This window comes from Hylobates moloch, unplaced genomic scaffold, assembly GCF_009828535.3.
Source record: "Hylobates moloch isolate HMO894 unplaced genomic scaffold, HMol_V3 SCAFFOLD_21, whole genome shotgun sequence".
Lineage (NCBI taxonomy): Eukaryota > Metazoa > Chordata > Mammalia > Primates > Hylobatidae > Hylobates > Hylobates moloch.
In genome coordinates, this window is record NW_026652296.1 from 13,795,470 (window position 1) to 13,815,319 (window position 19,850).

General features: G+C 43.5%; 1 protein-coding gene across 1 annotated transcript in view; it reads right to left on the reverse strand.

The window, feature by feature from the left end:
- The window catches only part of EYA2 (EYA transcriptional coactivator and phosphatase 2), a 293,839-nt gene that overhangs the window by 192,768 nt on the left and 81,221 nt on the right, over window positions 1-19,850 (reverse strand). The window contains exon 2 of the mRNA XM_032142563.2: window positions 5,823-5,941. Coding sequence (XP_031998454.1) covers window positions 5,823-5,931 — 109 coding nt within the window. The 5' untranslated portion in view covers window positions 5,932-5,941. The remainder of the gene's footprint in view (window positions 1-5,822; window positions 5,942-19,850) is intronic.

Here is a 19,850-nt window from a genome sequence, read left to right on the forward strand (position 1 = left end):
GAGTCTCAGTTTTCTCATCTGCAAATTGGGGCAATATCTTGCACATATGCAGATGGGGCAGGTACCTGGCAAATGGTTAAGTGCTCAGCACAGACGAGCTATTATTAGCTTCCGCTCTCCTGGGGGCCCTTGGTTAAGCCACTTAAATCCATGAGCCCAATTTGAATGTTCACACTTTTTTCACCTCTCACTGGGAGGATTAAGAAGCTAATGATTCTGAAAGCAGCAACCGCTGTTATGTTGCCTAATTGGACCCCAGGGGCCGGCTTCTAAGGGATCCCCCAGTGAGATGAGACAATTTGTAGTGCCAGCAAGATGTCTTGAGGCGAGTCTCTGCTATAAAGGTATACGTCTGTAAACTGTATCAGTTCATCTTCCTTGTGTGGGTGATTTAAATCACTCCCACACTAGGGACAGGGACAGCGGGAAAGACACCACACTAGGCATCCAGAAGTGTGTGCCCCAATTCTGACTGTCACTGAGAGGCTCTGTGACCATGAGCAAGCCCTTTGTCTCTTGTGGGAGGTGCCGCTGAGGACAGAAAGGAATGAAGCTGCAAGTCCCAGAGTGCGATGATTTTAGGGAGTCTATAAATACTCCCTCTTTGACTGAAATCATTGCAAATTAATTTTAGGCACATTAGAATCACAACAAGACCATCAAAGTCATAACGTTTCATTTCTGGAATTGGTTTAAGTCATCCTTTTAAAATGAATTTATTTCAAAGGAGTTGTTTTAAAGAAACAACAGGCCAGGCATGGTGGCTCATGCCTGTAATGCCAGCACTTTGGGAGGCTGAGGCGAGTGGATCACCTGAGGTCAGGAGTTCAAGACCAGCCTGGTCAACATGGCGAAACCCTGCCTCTACTAAAAATATAAAAATTAGCTGGGTGTGGTGGTGGGCACTTGTAATCCCAGCTACTCGGGAGGCTGAGGCAGGAGAATCACTTGAACCTGGGAGGCAGAGGTTGCAGTGAGCTGAGATCGCACCACTGCACTCCAGCCGGGGTGGCAAGAGTGAAACTTGGTCTCAAAAAAGAAAAAAGAACAAGTTAGTACCAAGTGGCAGTACAGGTGGTCTGAATATATGACAGAAAGTGGCTCGAGACTATGACATTTGTGAGCTACTGCCATCAGTGGAAGCTCTTTACCTGTGGAGGCCACGATGGGATTAATAGCACCCTTTCCCCCCAAAAAGCGGGATTTCTGTTCTGCACAGGTAGAGGTTGTTCTGGGTGTGAACGGCTACAAAAGCCTTAAAGGTGAGAAGGATGAAGCTGATATGTGGTTCCCCAGGCCAGCACCTGGGCAAAGCTCTGGGCAGTTCAGCCTGGCTTGGATGAAATGAATCAAAACCCATCAGCCCCAGGTTGGAACCGGTAAGACTGAAACTGAAAATGAGGTCTTGTCATGCCCAGGGCAGAGGAGGTGCAGGAAGTGAGAGCAGCTGACAGCCCAGCTTGTAGCGTAGGGTGGTGGTTTCACCTCTCCTTGGAAACACTTAATGAGATTAGAGCATCAGTTTCTGAAAAATGCATTTGCATTTTAAAAGAAAAATTTTCCTCTATTCAGGGGAACTCCCCACCACCCCTTCCCAGAGACAGGATACAATCAATTCAAATCCATTTCTCCCTTGAATCATAAGGAATAATAGGTAATATTTCTCAAGTGGTTCCTACAAACAAACCAGGGTTACTGTGCCAAGGACTGCATGAGTGTGATCTCTTTATTCTCCACAACAACCTGGTAAGGAAATTATTATCATCAGTACGATGCAAATGTAGAAAATGAGGCAGGGGGAAGTGAAGGAAACTTTACTAAGGATTCAGAACCAATATCTCCCTAAAGTTATCTGGGTTCCTCAGCACCACTCTGTCTTCATCCACCCACCCCTTCACTCACCCAGAAATAATTTTTAAGGATCTACCATGAGCCAGGCACTAAGTTGCATGCTAAACAGGAACAGAAGTTTAAATATGTATATACGTTTGTATTAATATATGTAAAGTTTTTTGAGCACACTGCTGCCTCAGGGCCTTTGCACTTGCTGTCTTCTCTGTGCATAAGGCTCTTGTTCTGCGTAGCCATGTGGCACCCTCCCTCACCTCCTACACGTCTTAAGTGTTATCTTCTCAGGGACCTCTTTTCTAGCCACCCTAGCAAAAACTGCAACCCTCCACCCTTGCATTCCTCATGCTCCTCCTCTGCTTTTTTCCTTCACAGCACGCATAACTATGCAACGTGCTATATACTTTAGTTCTTTATCGTCACTGTCAGCTTTTTGCTTTGTCAGCACCCTAGCGTGGGCTCCACGAGGATAGGGTTTTCCATGCTGTCTCCCTAGTACTTAAAACCATGCCAGGCACATGGCTGATTAAACATTTGTTCAATAAATGAATGAACAAATGAATGAAGGAAGGGGCAGTTCCTTTCATTAGGAAAGACCTCTCTGATGAGAACTGAGGGAGGGCTGGTCCTGCAGAGCCTGGGTGAAGACTGGTCCAGACAGAGGAAACAGCAGGTGCAAAGGCTCAGAGGGCAGAATCATGCTTCTCAGTTAAAGCAAAGGAAGAGGGGCCAGGGGCTGGGCCCAAGGAGCAAAGGCGATAGGGAGATGAGTTTGGGAGGCTTCCAGGGATAGATAAGAAGGGGCTGGTGGCCAAGGATAAGGAATTCAGATCTTATTCTATACTTTTTAAGCACACTAAGTTCACTCCCTGTTTCAACTCATTTCATCCTCACACTGAGTCTGTGAAGTCGGTGGAATAATTACTCCCATTAAACCGATGGGGCAAATGGGTCTCAAGGAGGTTAGGCCACTAGCCAGGGTCCCATGGCTGGTAAGAAGCAGAGGTGGGAATGCAATGGAAGCCACTGGGGGGCTTCTTGGCTCTACGCTCCCTCTAGAATCCCCCTGAGTGCAGGTCCTGTGACTCATGACTCTCGGGGGTCCTCCTTTGAGTAGGACCTTTGAAACCACCTAGTAAAGACTCTAATAGAAGGAATGGCCCAGGAAGAGGGAGAACAGAAGGCCAGGCAGGGGGAGAGGCATAATCCGGCACTTGGGGGTCACGCTCCAGGGTGGAATTTCCCCTGCAGAGTCTCTGGAGTTCACCACATGCCCCATGAGAAAGTGTGTGTGTGTAACCTGACCTCACTGGCGCTACCTGTTCTGAATTTGGGAGCAACCTCTCTCTGCCCCATCGCTTCCACCCTCAAAGCCTTCACTATAGCAGCCAAATTGTTCCAGGGCAGTAGAAAGGGCGCTGACAGCTCCAAGTCACAAAAAGGAGTGTGTCTGTGGATTTCACCACTGTGGGAGAATTGAAGATCCAGGGTCTAGAGACTCTTACAGCTTGGCAGAAAGTGAGTTAGAAGTGGTTTACAAGTGGGAACTCTGGAACCAGAGTGCCTGGGTTTGATTCTCGTGTGACTTTAACCTGGTTACATAACTCCTCCATGCCCCAACTTCCATGTCTGTAAAATAGGCTCATAGCCTAGTAGTTGTATAATAATTAAATGAGAAAGAGTACAGAGTACTGATCAGGAGAATAAACTCTGAAGTCAGACTATCTAGGTTCAAATCTGGGCTATCACCTGTGCCATCTCAATCAAGCTGCTTAACCTCTCTGCATTTTGGTTTCCTCATCTGTAAAATGGGGATAGTAACAGTACCACTTTTTAGAGTTGTGGAGATTAAATGAGTTAATACAGTAATGCCGGGAACATGACAAATGCCGAGTGTTTGTTCTGATGGTGATAGAGAGGGAGGAGGAGAATGAATCTAGATTTATGTTGCTTTGAACAGTGCCTGGCAGAAAGTATGTGCTCATAAAAATTAAGGACAAAAGGGAGAGGCAGGGATTCATCTACAGGACAGCAGCCTCTCAGCTCCTACCAGTGGCAGCTGCCAGTGGGGAATGTAGGGGCCCAGGGTTGCTAAAGCTTTCAGTGGTTTGTTTTTTTTTTTTGAGATGGAGTCTCGCTCTGTTGCCCAGGCTGGAGTGCAATGGTGCGATCTTGGCTCACTGCAACTTCCGCCTCTCGGGTTCAAGCAATTCTCCTGTCTCAGCTTCCCAAGCAGCTGGGATTACAGGCATGTGCCACCATGCCTATCTAATTTTTGCATTTTTAATAGAGACGAGGTTTCACCATGTTGGTCAGGCTGGTCTTGAACTCCTGACCTCGTGATCTGCCTGCCTCGGCTTCCCAAAGTGCTGGGATTACAAGTGTGAGCCACCACTCCCAGCCAGCCTTCAGCCTTTTAAAACAAACCAGAACTCCAGATTTTTATGTGAATGCTCCCAATTTTTACAAATTCACTTTTACTTAAAACACAGTGTAAACCAAACAAAGACAAACTCCAGGGCCAGATGTGGCTGTGGGCTGCCCTGTGTGCAACCATGGTTTTGAATTTACTGTGGTTATTTGGTTCAGAGGAGAGCGACAATGGAATGGTACATTTAACCATGCACCACGCCCCCAAGGTGTGCCAGACACTTTACATCCCATCACCTCACTTCCTTCTTGCAGTCAGCACCCTATGAAGTATGCCATTATGCCCCCATTTGACAGGTGAGAAAACTGAGGCTCAGAAAAGTTAAACAGTTTGCCTGAGATCATTTGGCTGAGAAGCAGTGGGGCTGGGATTCCCCCCTCAGCAGCCTATGCCCTTTCCTGTTACTACCAGCTCTCAAATGAAGACAGCTGACTTGTGTCTCTACTGAAGTTGACTTGTGTCTCTATTTGGAAAGAAAATGATGAATGTCTTTGAACGGGGCTCAGTAAATTTTCTCAAACTCTCAAAGGCCCCAGGGCGGTTTACACGCATGGTCCAAAGTGCCAGGAAGAATGAGGGTGTGTTCTTCACCATCCAGTACTGGCATGAGAGCCCAAGCCACTTGGTGGTACTTTCATCAGTGCAGTTCTAGCTCTGTAACCGGCATGCAAGGAGAAATGTCATTGTCTTGCTGACAGCAATAATTACTCATGGAAGCCTGGACTGGCTTCAAAGCCAATTCCTTGTGATGTTATATTTCACTAGACACATGTCACTTTGGTTTCCCATGACAGTTACATAGCATTTGTGCCCCATGAGCTGGTGTCAAACAGATAATGAAGGAAAAACAACGAGGGGGTCTCAGGACAACAGCAGCAAATCCCAAAGCTGGCCAAAGAAAGGGTTAAGCCCAATGGTTAAACATAATAGCTTAATGCCTGTTGCTAACTCCAAGCTCTACCAGGAAGGCTGACAGATCCGAAACAGAACAAACAATAGCTGGAATTGTTCTAGTGAAAACTAGTTCGACTGCATCATTTGCCAATACTTTTTTTAAACAACTTTAATTCTTCTCTGCTTCCTTGACTCCAACCCGACCTGAAAGAAAGAGGCAGACGAGTTCTTGTCCTAATGTCAAACCCCTGTAAGCAAGACGCCTGCTTGGACAAGGGGATGGCAGAGCAGAGTAGAGAGGACAGAGCTCAGAGCCGGAAACAGACACTGCAAAACACATCCAAGGGCTGGGCCTGGGACACGCCCCAGAGTGACTATCATCTGTGGTGGTGTCAGCATTTCTTGGAATTGGAGACCAAGAAAGGAAGTTCAAGACACAAACGAGCACATTTTTACCTCTAACGATGAGACAGAATTGTTAGAGATGCACGCCAAAGTTTTGGTTCAGAGGCAAGCATTTAAATGGCAGGGGGAAAAATTGTCCTAAGGACAGTACTTTGGAAAGGATGCGTGTCCGTCGCTTACAATATTCTCACGGTGACCTAGGACCACCACACCTGTTGACCCAAACTCACAGCAGGAAGCCTACCTTCTCTGTCACTCAGAGTCCACACAGCGGCGTCAGCACGGTTAAACTTCAGTTTATCCAGACAGTCGCTGTTTACAGTGAGGCTGGGTGAGATCACTAGTTCTAGCATTTCCTTGTACCTGAAAGAAAACAAAGGGAAATATAATTTATTCATTAATTATGCATGCTTACTAATGATTCCTATTTCTTTCCCTAAGAGTATAAATATTAAAGCTGATTACCTAAACCCAGCCTTCTTATAAATTCTACATGATAAAAATTCACTAAACTTTTCATCAAAGGGAAATGAGAAATTAAAATGAAGTTCTTGCTCCCCACTGGAGAATACACCCAGTTGATTAAAACATTCCCCTCCTTCTTGCTGTATTTTGCCATTAGAAAAATTATATTTTGGTCTCTTTTCAATGTCATATAAATGAGCCAGAGCAAACTAGGGCAACTTCCCAGCTGAGGAAGAGACAGATAGGCAGAGAGGGAGCGTTTGGATTTAGATTTCCAAAAGCCAGAGGCTTGGGGAGAACATGGAGTTGACTGCGGTTAAGAGAGAAAAACAGGCCGGGCGTGGTGGCTCATGCCTGTAATCCCAGCACTTTGGGACGACGAGGCGGTTGGATCACGAGGTCAAGAGATCGAGACCATCCTGGCCAACATGGTGAAATGCCATCTCTACTAACAAAAATACAAAAATTAGTTGGGCGTGGTGGCGTATGCCTGTAGTTCCAGCTACTCGGGAGGCTGAGGCAGGAGAATCGCTTGAACCCAGGAGGCAGAGGTTGCAGCGAGTCGAGATTGCGCCACTGCACTCCAGCCTCACAACAGAATGAGACTCCATCTCAAAACAAACAAACAAACAAACAAACAAACACGGTACTACTTGCATGGACGGAGAAAAGCTCAAAAGGTGTAAGTGTCATTAACAACTCTCTAGGTGGCAACACTCCACAGCTCATCACTGTGGACCTGACCAAGAGAGAACATACTGGCTCCTGAATTACCCATGATCTTTATAATATGTTATGGGGGGTGGGCAGGGGAGAGTAGGGATGAAGTCTCCTTTGGTCTTTCTCATTTTTTAATTGAAAACATTTCCAATCCTTGCACCATGTTGGCAGTCACTCCTTCTAAATTCTGGCCAGGCGCAGTGGCTCACACCTTCAATTCCAGCACTTTGGGAGGCCGAGGTGGGCAGATCACTTGAGCCCAGGAATTCAAGACCAGCCTAGGCAACATGGCGAAACCCTATCTTTACAGAAAAATACAACAAAGTTAGCTGGGCATGGTGGCATATGCCTGTAGTCCCAGCTACTCAAGAGGCTGAGGTGGGAGGATCACCTGAGCCAGGGGAGATGGAGGGTGCGGTGAGCTGTGAATGTGCCACTGCATTCCAGCCTCTGTGACAGAGTGAGACCCTGTCTCAAAATAAATATTAATAAATTCCCACCCACTGGGTTTAGAAAATGAGGTTTCTGGTTAACGCACACACCACTGTACATGGCGTAGCAATTTTCCAAGGTCTAAACTACAACCAGTAACATTTAATCCACAGTTGTCTTCAGAGAAAGGCTAAATTTATTGTGAGCACATAGTTATCACAAGGTCATCTTTGGCAAGATCAGTCATTATTCTGCTAATGAAACACAACGTAGCGATCGGTGGTGTGGTGCTTATAAACTCAGATCCCATTGTAAAAAGGTTGCGAATTCAAATCCCAGTGTGCTACCCACTACTTTGTGCAAGTTACCAAACTGCTCTAAGTCAAAAGTTTTCTCATCTGGAAAATGGTCACGGTGAAGATTAAAAAAGATGATTCATGTAAAAAAAGCACTATTTTAATAGCAACTTAAATGCTTATTCAAAATAAAGTTCAAAAATACAGCCGCCCCTCAGTATCCCAAGAGGGCTGTTTCCAAGACCCACCCCCGCCTCCCACCATGGACACCAAAATTTGCGGGTGCTCAAGTCCCTTATAAAAAATGGTGGAGTATTTGCATATAACCCACATGCATCCTCCCGTATACTTTAAATCATCTCTAGATTACTTATAATGTCCAATGCAATGTAAATGCGATGTAAACAGTTGTTATATGCACTGTTTTAAAATATATATTATTTTATTTTTGTTTTTTTATTGTTTTTTTGCCCCTGTATATATATATATATATATATATATAAATGGAGTCTTGCTCTGTCTTCCAGGCTGGAGTACAGTAGTGCAATCTTGGCTCACTGCAACCTCTGCCTCCCAGGTTCAAGCAATTCTCCTACCTCAGCCTCCCAAGTGGCTGGGATTTCAGGTGCACACCACCACACCCAGCTAATTTTTGTATTTTTAGTAGAGATGGGGTTTTGCCATGTTGGCCAGGCTGGCCTTGAACTCCTGGCCTCAGGTGATCTGCCTGCCTCAGCCTCCCAAAGTGTTGGGATTATGGGCGTGAGCCACTGTGCTCACCCCACCCCCTGAATATTTTTGATCTGTAGTTAATTGAATCCTTAGATTGGAACGAACTGTACTGTTAATGGACACAGATGCATTCCACAAAAAGAAAATTACACTCAGGAATGATCAACACTGTTTTCAAGAGAATGGCTAACTGCGGGGGTAGGAGGGGATGTAATTTTGGAAGTGGCACCTGGGGGGCTCAGACTATGTAGTGTTTTAATTCAGGGGCTGACACTACCTATGGCCCGTAAGCCAAATCCAGCCCACAACTGTTTTTGTGTGACCCGTGAGTCAGGAACAGCTTTCACATTTTTAAACGGTTGCAAAAAAATCAAAAGAAGGATACTATTTCATAATATGTGAAAATGACACGAAATTCATATTTCAGTGTCCACAGGTAAAGTTTTATTGGAACACTGCCCTGCTCACTGGTTTACTATCCTGTCTGTGGTTACTTTCACACCACAGTGTTAAGCAGAGTAGTTTCAACAGAGACCATGTGTGGCCTGCAGAGCCAAAGGTATTTAGTATCTGGCAGCAAAAGTTTGCCAACCCCTGTATCAGTTAAGCAGGATGCTTGGTACCCTACTTTTGTATGTTTTACCCATCTTTGTATGCCTGAAACAATAATTTTTAAATAAGAAAGCCCTTATCTCAGGCTTGCACATAGGAAGTACTTTCTGTATATGGACTTTTTGATCTGATGACAGAATCCCACCCTGATATGGTTTGGGCTTTGTCCCCTTCAACTCTCATGTTAAAATGTGACGTGATCCCCAGTGTTGTGGGGCTAGTGGGAGGGGTTTGGGTCATAGGGATGGATCCCTCATGAACGGCTTGGTGTCCTCTCCATGGTATGAGTGAGTTCTATTTCTGTTAGCGCACAGGAGAACTAGTTGTTTAAAAGAGCTGGGCTTCTCTCTTGCGCCTTCTGTCACCATGGGATGTGCCTGCTGGCCCTCCACCTTCCACTATGAGTAAAAGCTTCCCAAGGCCTCACCAGAAGCTGAGCAGATACTGATGCCATGCTAGTACCACCTGCAGAACCGTGAGCCAAATAAACCTCTTTTTAAAATAAATTACTCAGTATCAGGTATTCCTTTATAGCAATGCAAAATGGGCTAATACACACACAAATCAGCTCTATTGTTTATATCTTTATCTTGGAGATATATATCTATATATCTAATGTATATGTACATATTATATATACATTATATATATTATATATATCTAATGTTTATATAAATGTTGAATCCTAAAATGTCCCCACATATACATGCATCCTGGGTGCCTGTTTTCTTGTTTCTCAAATGCCACAGGCACTCCAGGATAGAGGCCTAGGTGTCTTGCTCCCTCTAATACATCAAAGCATATTGTATGGTGCTTAGCAAATGGTACACGTTGTATCTTTTATCTGGCTACAGGTGCCAGAAATTTGCATCTTATCTAAACTCATTCCCTTCATTCTTTTTGGTGTGTACAAATAATTAAAGGTTAAAAAAAAACAATGAGGTTAAAAAATATCACTAGTCTCCAGATATCCAGATGCTATGAGAGTATTAGAAGCAGCAAATTGTTAGCCAACTGACCAAATGTGGTTAAAAACAAAATGAATTGTTTTCCCTACTCCCCGGGGTTTAAAAATATTTGAGGTAGTTGCCAATATTTAAAAATGAGACAATTTCACATAAAAATTTAGATTTTCGGCTTTTCTTGAAAATACAAGAGTATTTCCTTATTCTTGCATGGCAGCAACCAGCTGGCACTGAACAGCGGCAGCCCAATTAAGTCAAGGCATATGGGCTCCATTTTGTCACAGTACCCACCACTCCCTACTCTCTTACATTTGACACTCTTTTTCCCTTTGTATTTCCTCCTGGTTCCTATAGGCATTTGCGTTTGAGAGCTATGTCATATGTATTATCAGAAAAGCCTGCTAAGGAAAGAGATGGCAGTGTGACACTTCTGGCCTCGGTCACGTAGCTTATTTACTTTACTGAGTGTTGCTGTCATCCTTAAGCGCTCTTACACATCCAAAACAGCATTTGTTGATTTTAAGCAGAGCAGGAATGTGTTTATGAGTTTGAACTCTGGGACAGAGTATTGCTACTAAGGCTTCTGGTTTATTCACCTTAGGCCCTTGCCTAAAATTCTTGAAGGCCAAGCCAGTGGGGAAATCATCTTTATTTCCTCCACAGCACTTAACACAGAATCTTGTTCATTCCGTCATCCAGTTACCATCTGTTGGAGGAAGGGAGGAAAGAAGGGGCAGAGGAAGAGAGGGACAGGACAGAAGGAAATCTTATTTTAACCAGCACTTTCTTCCAACAAGATTTTTAAAAGTTCCCATTTATCCTTATTCTCCTCCACACCCTAGACAATGGTTCTGATATATTAAATACGTAAATGTTTCCTTATAAATGATGCCATGTTGTTTTATGTGTGGCATGTGTTTTAATTTAATGAATAATGTGCACAATATCTCACTCTGTTTAGAAGGCTTTTTATTTTCAGTCTGCACTGATTTAAACATGTGCATATTACTGGATGCATATCAGCTTGTAGCTATAATTCTATACTGCACACCCACTCTACTGAATTTATGCATTGCCCTGGTGGTGAACAGCTAGGTAGCCTTTATCTCTCAGCCACCTTATAAACAATGCTGCAATGAACATCTCCATTCATCTTCATTTTTTAAAATGCAGTATCTCTCCATACACACACACACACACACACACACACACACACACACACACACACACACACATTCCTAAAATGTATTTATATCCAAGGTGGAGGATTTCTGTGTTATGGAGTATATGTGAACTGAACTTGAACAAGTACTAGCAGATTGTTCTTCATAATTCCTGTGCCATTCTAGATTCCACTAGAAGTACATAAGGGTTCCAGTTTCACAATTTCCTGCTAACACTTGGCACTGCCCCACTTTCTACTTTTTGCCAAACTGATGCATGGAAAGCAATAACTCATAGTTATTTTGATTTTCATTTCTAGGATTACTAGTGAGTTTGAGCATATATTCACATAATTGTGGGCCATATGAATGTTTGGAAATTGTCTGTTCAGATGTTTTATGCTTGCCCATTTTTCTACTGGGTTTTCTATTTTTTTTTTCTTACTGATTTGCTGGAGTGCATTACAGAGTCTAGGTATCCATTGTGTTTTTTGAATGTTGTAAATTTCTTCTCTTAGTCTTTCATTTGTCTGCTTTCTTTATTTCTATTGTCTTTTGTAGGACAAAAAATCCTTACATATTTACCTAATAATTTCTTTTTGTAGGTGTAAAAATCCTTTCTCTATTCTTGGGATTTTAAAATTTGTCTACATGTTAAACTATTCACTTAGAATTTTACCTTTCATATTTGTCTTTAATTCATTTAGAGTCTGCCTTTTTATGTGGTTTAAAGTTTAATTTTTCTCTATATTGAACAAAAATAAGCTATTTTTCCTAATATGTATTAAACTGTCCAACTGAGTGCACCTCCCAACTATGATGGGACAGCTTGTATTTTTAGTCAATCTCACTATCATGATCAAAAATAAAAGCTATAAAATATTGTCTTAAGGGATTGGAAGTCAACCAAGGCAGGTCCTGAGGGAACAAGATCCCAGAGAGATGAAAAACAGACCAAGTTTGACCTCTATCAATTTTCCCCTCAAGACATTTGCCAGTTTATAAGCAAAGAAGAAAAAAAGCAACAGCTTAGAGTTTTCCAGTCTTATGGAGCTGGGGAGAAAAAAACTGGAGTTCAGGATTACTAAAGTAGTTAGGACACAGGAGCAAAGATTGTAGAAATATGAGAACCACAGAGGTATGAGTCTGATATTGTTGACAGTTATTAGCCTTGAGGCATTTGCTCATACCCAGGCTGGATGCGGTGAGAGGCAGAGAAACCAAGCAAAAAGGGGTAGCTATGAAGGCAAGAAATTAAGCAGAGCTTTTTTGCAGTTGCCTAATTACAGGAAGGCAGAAATTGGAATTCGTGGCCAATAAGGATGAGGAGCCTTGAAAAATACTCAAGGCTTTTAACTGAGACCCTAAAGGATTACTTCCTTGGAGTAAGGGCAAACAAAATAGATCCTGCCTTGAGTCATCTCGATCCCATATTGGACCAAAGTGATTTGCCTCTACTATCAATAGCCAGAAGAAAAACTTTTCTTTTGGGGGAGATATCATCTTCCAGAGTCTCCACAATGTTTTATACACAATAACAAAATTACGAGGCATGCAAAAAGACAAAACCAAATGATCAAAAACCAAGACAAAAACAAAAACCTCACATGAGATTCAGCTATTGAAGTTGTCAAACATGGAGTCCCTAGCAACTGTGATAATATAATAAAAAATTGATTTAAGATGAGAATGCTGCTAAAAAAACTAGGCTCTTTAAAAATGGAAATTACTGGTCAGGCGTGGTGGCTCACATCTGTAATCCCAGCACTTTGGGAGGCCAAGGCAGGTGGATCACCCAAAGCAGGAGTTTGAGACAAGCCTGGCCAACATGGTGAAACCCCATCTCTACTAAAAATACAAAAATTAGCCAGTTGTGGTGACAGGTGCCTGTAATCTCAGCTACTCAGGAGGCTAAGGCAGGAGAATTGCTTGAACCCAGGAGGCGGAGGTTGCACCATTGCACTCCAGCCTGGGTGACACAAGCAAAACTCTATCTCAAAAAAAAAAAAAAGGAAATTACAGAACTGAGAAATGAAATAATTAAAATTAAGAACTCAATAGATCAGTTGAACTATAGACTGGACATAGCAGATGAAAGAATTAGTGAACTGGAAGGTAAGTCAGTAAACAAATCTCAGGAATAAGGTTGAAAAACAGGTTTAAAAGAGCATAAAAGAAACATGGAACATGGTAAAAGATCTAGCACACATGTAATAGGAGCCACAGAAGGAGAGGACAGAGAGAGCAAGTCAGAAACAATATTTAAAGAGAAACTGACAGAAGACCTTCCCAGATGGAAGACAGACATCAAGTCATGGAATCAAGAAGTTCTGTGAATCCCAAAGATAAATACAGAGAAAAGCATTCTTGGGTATGTGATGGTTAAACTGCACATGTGCACAAAGTAATCTTAAAAGCAGTCAGAGGGGGAATAAAAGACATAATCTTTAAAGAAGGTATAATAAGACTGAGAAGCAGCTTCTCAGCAGAATTGATGGAAACCAGAAAACAATGGAATTTCATCTGCCACTGTGGAATTCTATGCCAGCAAAAAAATACTTCCAAATGAAGACAAAATCAAAATGAAACAAACAAAATTAAGATTGTTTGCCATCAGTAAACCTGCACTAAAAAAGAATGTTCTGGAAGCATGAAAATCCAGCAAAGATAAAGAACAACATAAAAGGGTAAATATGTGAGCAGGAGGAGGATAGATAAATACAATTAACATGTTTTAAGAACCTTGAATTTTCTTGGAAATGGTAAAAGTACTAATTTATAGTAAACTTTTAGATATATCAATAATGTATCCTATAATATTTAGGGTAACCACTTAAAGAATAATAATAAATGTAAACATTTCATGTACGTTTGTATTATATTACATTAGTTACAGTAAATGCAAACAGAATAAATACAACACTTGAAAGACAAAGATCACCAGACTGACTTTAAAAACCTAACTACATGCTTATTACAAGAGATCCCTTTTAAATATAAAGACATACCAAGATTCAAAGGATTCAATAATATGAATACAACACAATACCCCAAGTAGATTTTAAAATAAAAACCATTATTAGAGATTTACAGGGACATACAATAATGATAAAATAATCCACCAATATATAATTTAAAAGTGTATTTTTTCCAAAATTAATGTGCATGAAGAAAGGGACTTGACTGATTCTAGGGCTCTGTTAGACCTAGAATTAGATCTGCAAAATCTAAAATACCTATAGCAATTAAAATACCTATAGCAATCAAAACACACCATCCTTTGGAGGCAAATAAATGAACAGCACTAATAAAGCCAAAGCTACAGAAATATTAATCTTCACAAAGTAAACATGACCCTGACTTGAGAACCTGACAATTGTTCTTTCTTGCTGTCAGCTACAGCTACAGGCACTGGTGACTTGCAGAAGCAAACTATTAGCCACAGAGTATAGGAATGTGAACAAGCAACTCAAGGCAACTCGGTTTCCAGAGTTAGTAAAACCCTTCCAAAAATTCTAATCATGGTTCTCATTTCCCAAGCACCTATTATATGCCAGGCAATTTTCCTGATCACATTTACTTTATCTCTTTTAATTCTCTCAACCACGCTGAGAGATAGAAGGATCTGTCCTGTATTTCCTCAAAGGCCGACTAAACACAGATTTAAGTCTGAGCAAAGTGTAGACACCAAGAAAACGTGAAATCATTCCTGTTTGGTGAACTTATCCTTTTCTGCCATGAGGATCTAAAAAGAAGCTTTTCAAATGTCAGTGCACTCCATCAGTTGATGGATGGATAAAGAAAATGTGGTATGCATATACAGTAGAATATTATTCAGCCATAAAAAAGAATGAAATCCTGTCATTTGCAGCAATATGGATGGAATTGGAGGTCATTATGTTAAGTGAAATAAGCCAAGGACAGAAAGACAAATATGGCATGTTCTCAATCACATGTGGGAGCTAAAAAAGTAGATCTCATGAAGATAGAGAGTAGACTGTGATTACTAAAGGCCAGGAAGGGTGGTGGGGAGGATGAAGAGAGGTTGATTAATGGGTACAAATATACAGTTAGAAGGAATAAGAGCTAGTGTTCAATAGAACAGTAGGGTGACTATAGTTAACAATAGTTTATCATACATTCAAAATAGCTAGAATATAGAGTAATTTGAATGATGCTAACATAAAGAAAAGATACATATTTAAGGGGATGAAATCCCAATTATGCTGATTTGATCTATACACATTATGTGAATGCATCAAACAATCACAGGCACCCTGAAAATATGTCCCTCTATTATGTATCAATAAAAAATAAAACTAAACAAAACTGTAAAAAAGTTTCAGCACACAGTGAGTTTTTTGGCATATGAACCACACTGTTTTATTATTGAATTGGACAATCCAATGCAGGAGGGAGGCCAGTCTCTGGTGTTTGAGGCTGCTAAAGGTCTTAACCTGGCCCTGATTATATTGCTTAGCTTATAGATACTAGAAATAAAAACAGCTCACACTTACAGAGCATTTACTCTGAGGCTTAAATCTCTCTGCACGCACTGGCTCATTTCATCCTATGAAGTAGGTAGAGATAAAGAGACAGGTTCAGAGATTGACCTGGCTAGTTAGTGGTAGAGCCAGGATTCTCAACCAGGTGATCTGGCTCCAGATCTGTGCTCTTAACCACCGCTTGCAAATAGCTCTGGATCACAATTTCAACTCAGGGCCTATTCAGCTCTAAAGTCTACCAAGCTACCCAGTCCGAGCACCAGACCCGTTTTCTGCTCCAGGGGTTCAAATCCCAGCTATGTCGTTATCAGCGGTGTAACCTTGGGCAAGTTATTTCACTTATCTGAGCCTCAGTTCTATAAGATGGAGAAAATACTACCCTCCCCGCCAGGTTGTTCTGAGAAAAATGAGTCAGAGAAGGCATGAGTGAGTGCGTATTCAACAAAGGGCAGCTGAGATTATTTGCATTCACACAGACAAAGGCTTAAAACACACCATTTGTTTCATTCCAGGTAGACACCTGAAACTGTCATGAGGATCACCCGGAAACCATTGGTTGCTACTGTGGTTTGAGGGGCAGAGTTGAGCTCTGCTGCAATTTGGGGGGGAAGGCTTCCTTCACAGTCTCCCCACTCTTCCCCACCTCACAATTACCTGAAATTGGAGACCAGCTTATTCTCTATGCAGGGGAAGGAAGAGAGAACTCAGCCTTCAAGGAATCTGGGGCAGGAGAAAGACTTAGCTTCCCTTTCACGAAGGCAGGAAAGGGAAAGGAAGCAAAAGCATGGAATTCATTTACAAAAAAAAAAATTCTTCCTTTGTTGCATTGTTGCAAAACCCTGATAGCCTGGCTACTTCAGAAGAGAGCCTGAAGGAGCAGGAAGAAAGAGACATTCAGGAGCCCCCACCCTCTGGCCTCCTTGGCCTGCTGCTGCCTGCGGCTTGTGCCATTTGTTACCCTTGTCACCACTCCTGTCCCTGGGGACTGGGAAGAAGTTGGGGAGCTCGAGAGATGACAGCTGGAGGGTGGGGGCAGGGGCAGCTTCAAAGGCTGGGAGGGATCAAAAGCAGATGGAGGGTCCCAGGCGGGTGGGCCGCTCACCTTTCCACACCCCCGTGAGTGCACCAGCTACCTTGGCTGAGGACAGTGGCCCTGCCTGTTAGATGCAGAGGACAGATGGCCAGTCGGCTAAGGGGACTTTGGAGAGGGCCACTCCCAGCATCCTTCACGGGCTGAGAAATCAAAGCCTGCTGACTTCAATCACAGGCTTCTGGACAGACAGCAGCTGTGGCCCAAACATGGACCTCTCTGACAGCCTCCACCAGCCTCATTCAATTTCCATTCAAAATACATCTGTGAATCACAAACCAATTTGGCTTCCCCCATTTCAGGGGGCAGTTGCTCACACCAAAAGCTCAGGATTGCTCTTACTTCTCCCTCTCCTTCAATTTTCACGTCCAATCCATCTCCAGGCCTTATAAAGTTCACCTCCACGGCCATGGCCCAGGTCCAAGCCACCATCCTCTCTGCCCAGGAAGACCACCGCAGCCCCCCCTGCCCACCTCCCTGGGGCCACCGTGGCCTCCCTCCAGTTTGTTCTCTGTGCAGCAAATGACAGCATAAATCTGAACCTGTCCCCCTCACCTCATCCTTGCTTATAACCTCCGACGGCTTTCCATTGCTCTTAAGATGAAGCAAAGAGTTCCGAACATAGCCTTGATCTGGCTTCTCCTTGCCCAATGTCTGATTCCAGCACCCTGGCCTTTCTCTCGCTCCACACTCCCTCTTGCCACAGGGCCTTTGCACATGCTGTTCTCTCTGCCTGGAACTCCAGTCCCTCCTGCTCACCCTGCAGAGTCCTCAGTTGCGGCAGGATTTCCCCAGGCTCTCCCTGAGCAAGCGATTCCCCTCCTGCAGCTTTCACAGGCCCATGGCCCTCTCTCACACACACCAGTCACTGTAACAGTTTTTACAGGTGTTTGTGAGTTATTTAATTTCCCTAGGTCTCCCCATGACTCTCAGTCCATCTGGCTTGGCTGGGACTGCCCCTACTAACAAGCTCTGAGCCTGGCAATTAGCATCTCCCATTCCTCGGTCTACAGTGATTGGCTCCAGGGTGGTGGTCACATGAGCCACCTGGGGCCAACAGGAGGCCCAAGATGAACTGCTGGAGAAGACATGCTCTCTCCTGCTGCACACAAGCCCTAGAAGATGTCTACCTGGAGCTGTGGGCAGCCCCTTGCCTGCGGGACTGCAGACTGCCTTTCTGTTTTGATATAGGGGTATCACGCCCCAGGTGTTCAGTGTGAAAAATTAGAGTAGGAATCAGCTGTGGGTCCAGCCAGTGAAATTCAGGGGCTGTTGTCACTTCAACAACTTTGGGGAAGAACTCCACAAGCCACAAGGATGTGATCACAAATCCCTCCTCCTGTCCACACCTCCATCCTCCCCTACCCTGTCTCCCTTAACATGGGGAAGTGTCATTGAATAGAAGTTGCGGGGCAGGGCTGCAATGCGTTGGGAACCATCTCCCCAGATAAATAAGGCAAATTCAGTTTCCTTTGCAAAGGCTAGAAGGCAGATAAATGGATCAGGAACACGGTTCACACTAAAGCCATTCACTGATTCATTCATTGAGTCAGGCTGCCCATCATTTAGAATCACTGATGCTGTTTACGTAGCGCACCAAAGAGCAAAGCTGCTACTCCTTCACTAATTGATTTCATCTTTCTTCCCCTTCCCCTTCCCCTGTCCTTTAAGTGCCTTCAAAGAACCAGGGACTGTCTCAGACATTGAGGATACAGTGTCCAACCAGACAGACAAGTTCCCGCTCCCCTGAAGTTGGCATTTCAGAGTGAGATTTGCTATCAGACTTAGTAGGAATTTCTTAATGGGTGACACCAACTAGTCCACCTGTGCCTCCTACTGCTGAGATAAGAACCGCATGGCCCTTTCTCTCTTAAAATAAAATTTTGGTTACCCAAATAACATCTAAAAACATTTGTAAATACATTTTAAAATTTCAGATAAGATTAGAGCCACATTGGGGCACTACCTACTACCAGATGTATCCACAATTAATAGGATAAATAGCTTATAAACAGAAACACCCACACACATTCATTAAAATACACAGTATTGTTTTTGCAAATGTGTTTTGTGAATGTGTTGTTACCGCTATTGATCTTGTACATCTTGTTCCAGGAACTTTTTTCACCCTAATAATAAAATACCATGCCATGACACAGAGATCTAGCTTATTCTTTCTCACTGCTGCACGGTATCTGCAGGTATGTCTATTCCACAGTTCACCGGTCCAGTCCTCAGGGGTCCCACGTTGTTGTTATGATAACGAATTCTACAATGACTGGAGCAGGTCTTCTCGGGTGCACGTGCCTGGAGTTCTCTAGAAGTGATACCCCAAGGAAAAACTGCTGCGCCCCCCAGTTTAAAACTATAAAACCCGTTTGCATATCACTCCTCAGAGTGGTGAGTCCAATTTATATTCCCAGTGGAATGTCCCACGTCTTCACCCATTGTGCTGTTTTTACTCCCTGATCGGAAAGCTTTATCCAAAAACTCTCTTAGGGTCCAGGCATGGTGGCTCACGCCTGTAATCCCAGCACTTTGGGAGGCCGAGGCGGGTGGATCACGAGGTCAGGAGATTGAGACCATCCTGGCTAACACAGTGAAACCCTGTCTCTACTAAAAATACAAAAAATTAGCCGGGCGTGGTGGCACGCACCTGTAGTCCCAGCTACTCGGGAGGCTGAGGCAGAAGAATGGCGTGAACCGGGGAGGCAGAGTTTGCAGTGAGCCGAGATCGCACCACTGCACTCCAGCCTGGGCGACAGAGTGAGACTTTGTCTCAAACAAAACAAAACAAACTAACAAACAAAAAAACCCCCAAAAACTCTCTTAGGAAGACATAAACAGTTATTCTATTTTTATAGAGAGAGGGCCTTGTTGTGTTGCACAGGAAATCCTGGTGTCCACCTCCCGGGCTCAAGCAATCCTCCTGCCTCGGCCTCCTGAGTAGCTAGGACCACAGGTGTGCACCATCACACCTGGCTAGTGTTTTCATTTTTATTTTTTTGTAGAGACAGGCATCTCACTTTGTTGCCCAGGCTGGTCTCCAACTCCTGGGTTCAGGTGATCCTCCTACTTTGGCCTCCCGAGGTGCTGGGATTACAGGTGTGAGCCGCCGCACTCAGCTTACATAAGCAATCGCATCAGCAATATGCCTCCCCAGCAGCCTATTCAGAGCACCATCCTTCAGCCAAGCAGACTGAGTCCTAGGGAGTCCTATGACGAAAGGAAACCAGCTTGAGTCTTGAATCTCAGTTCCAGACTAAATTCTCTCACCTATGCTTGATGAATT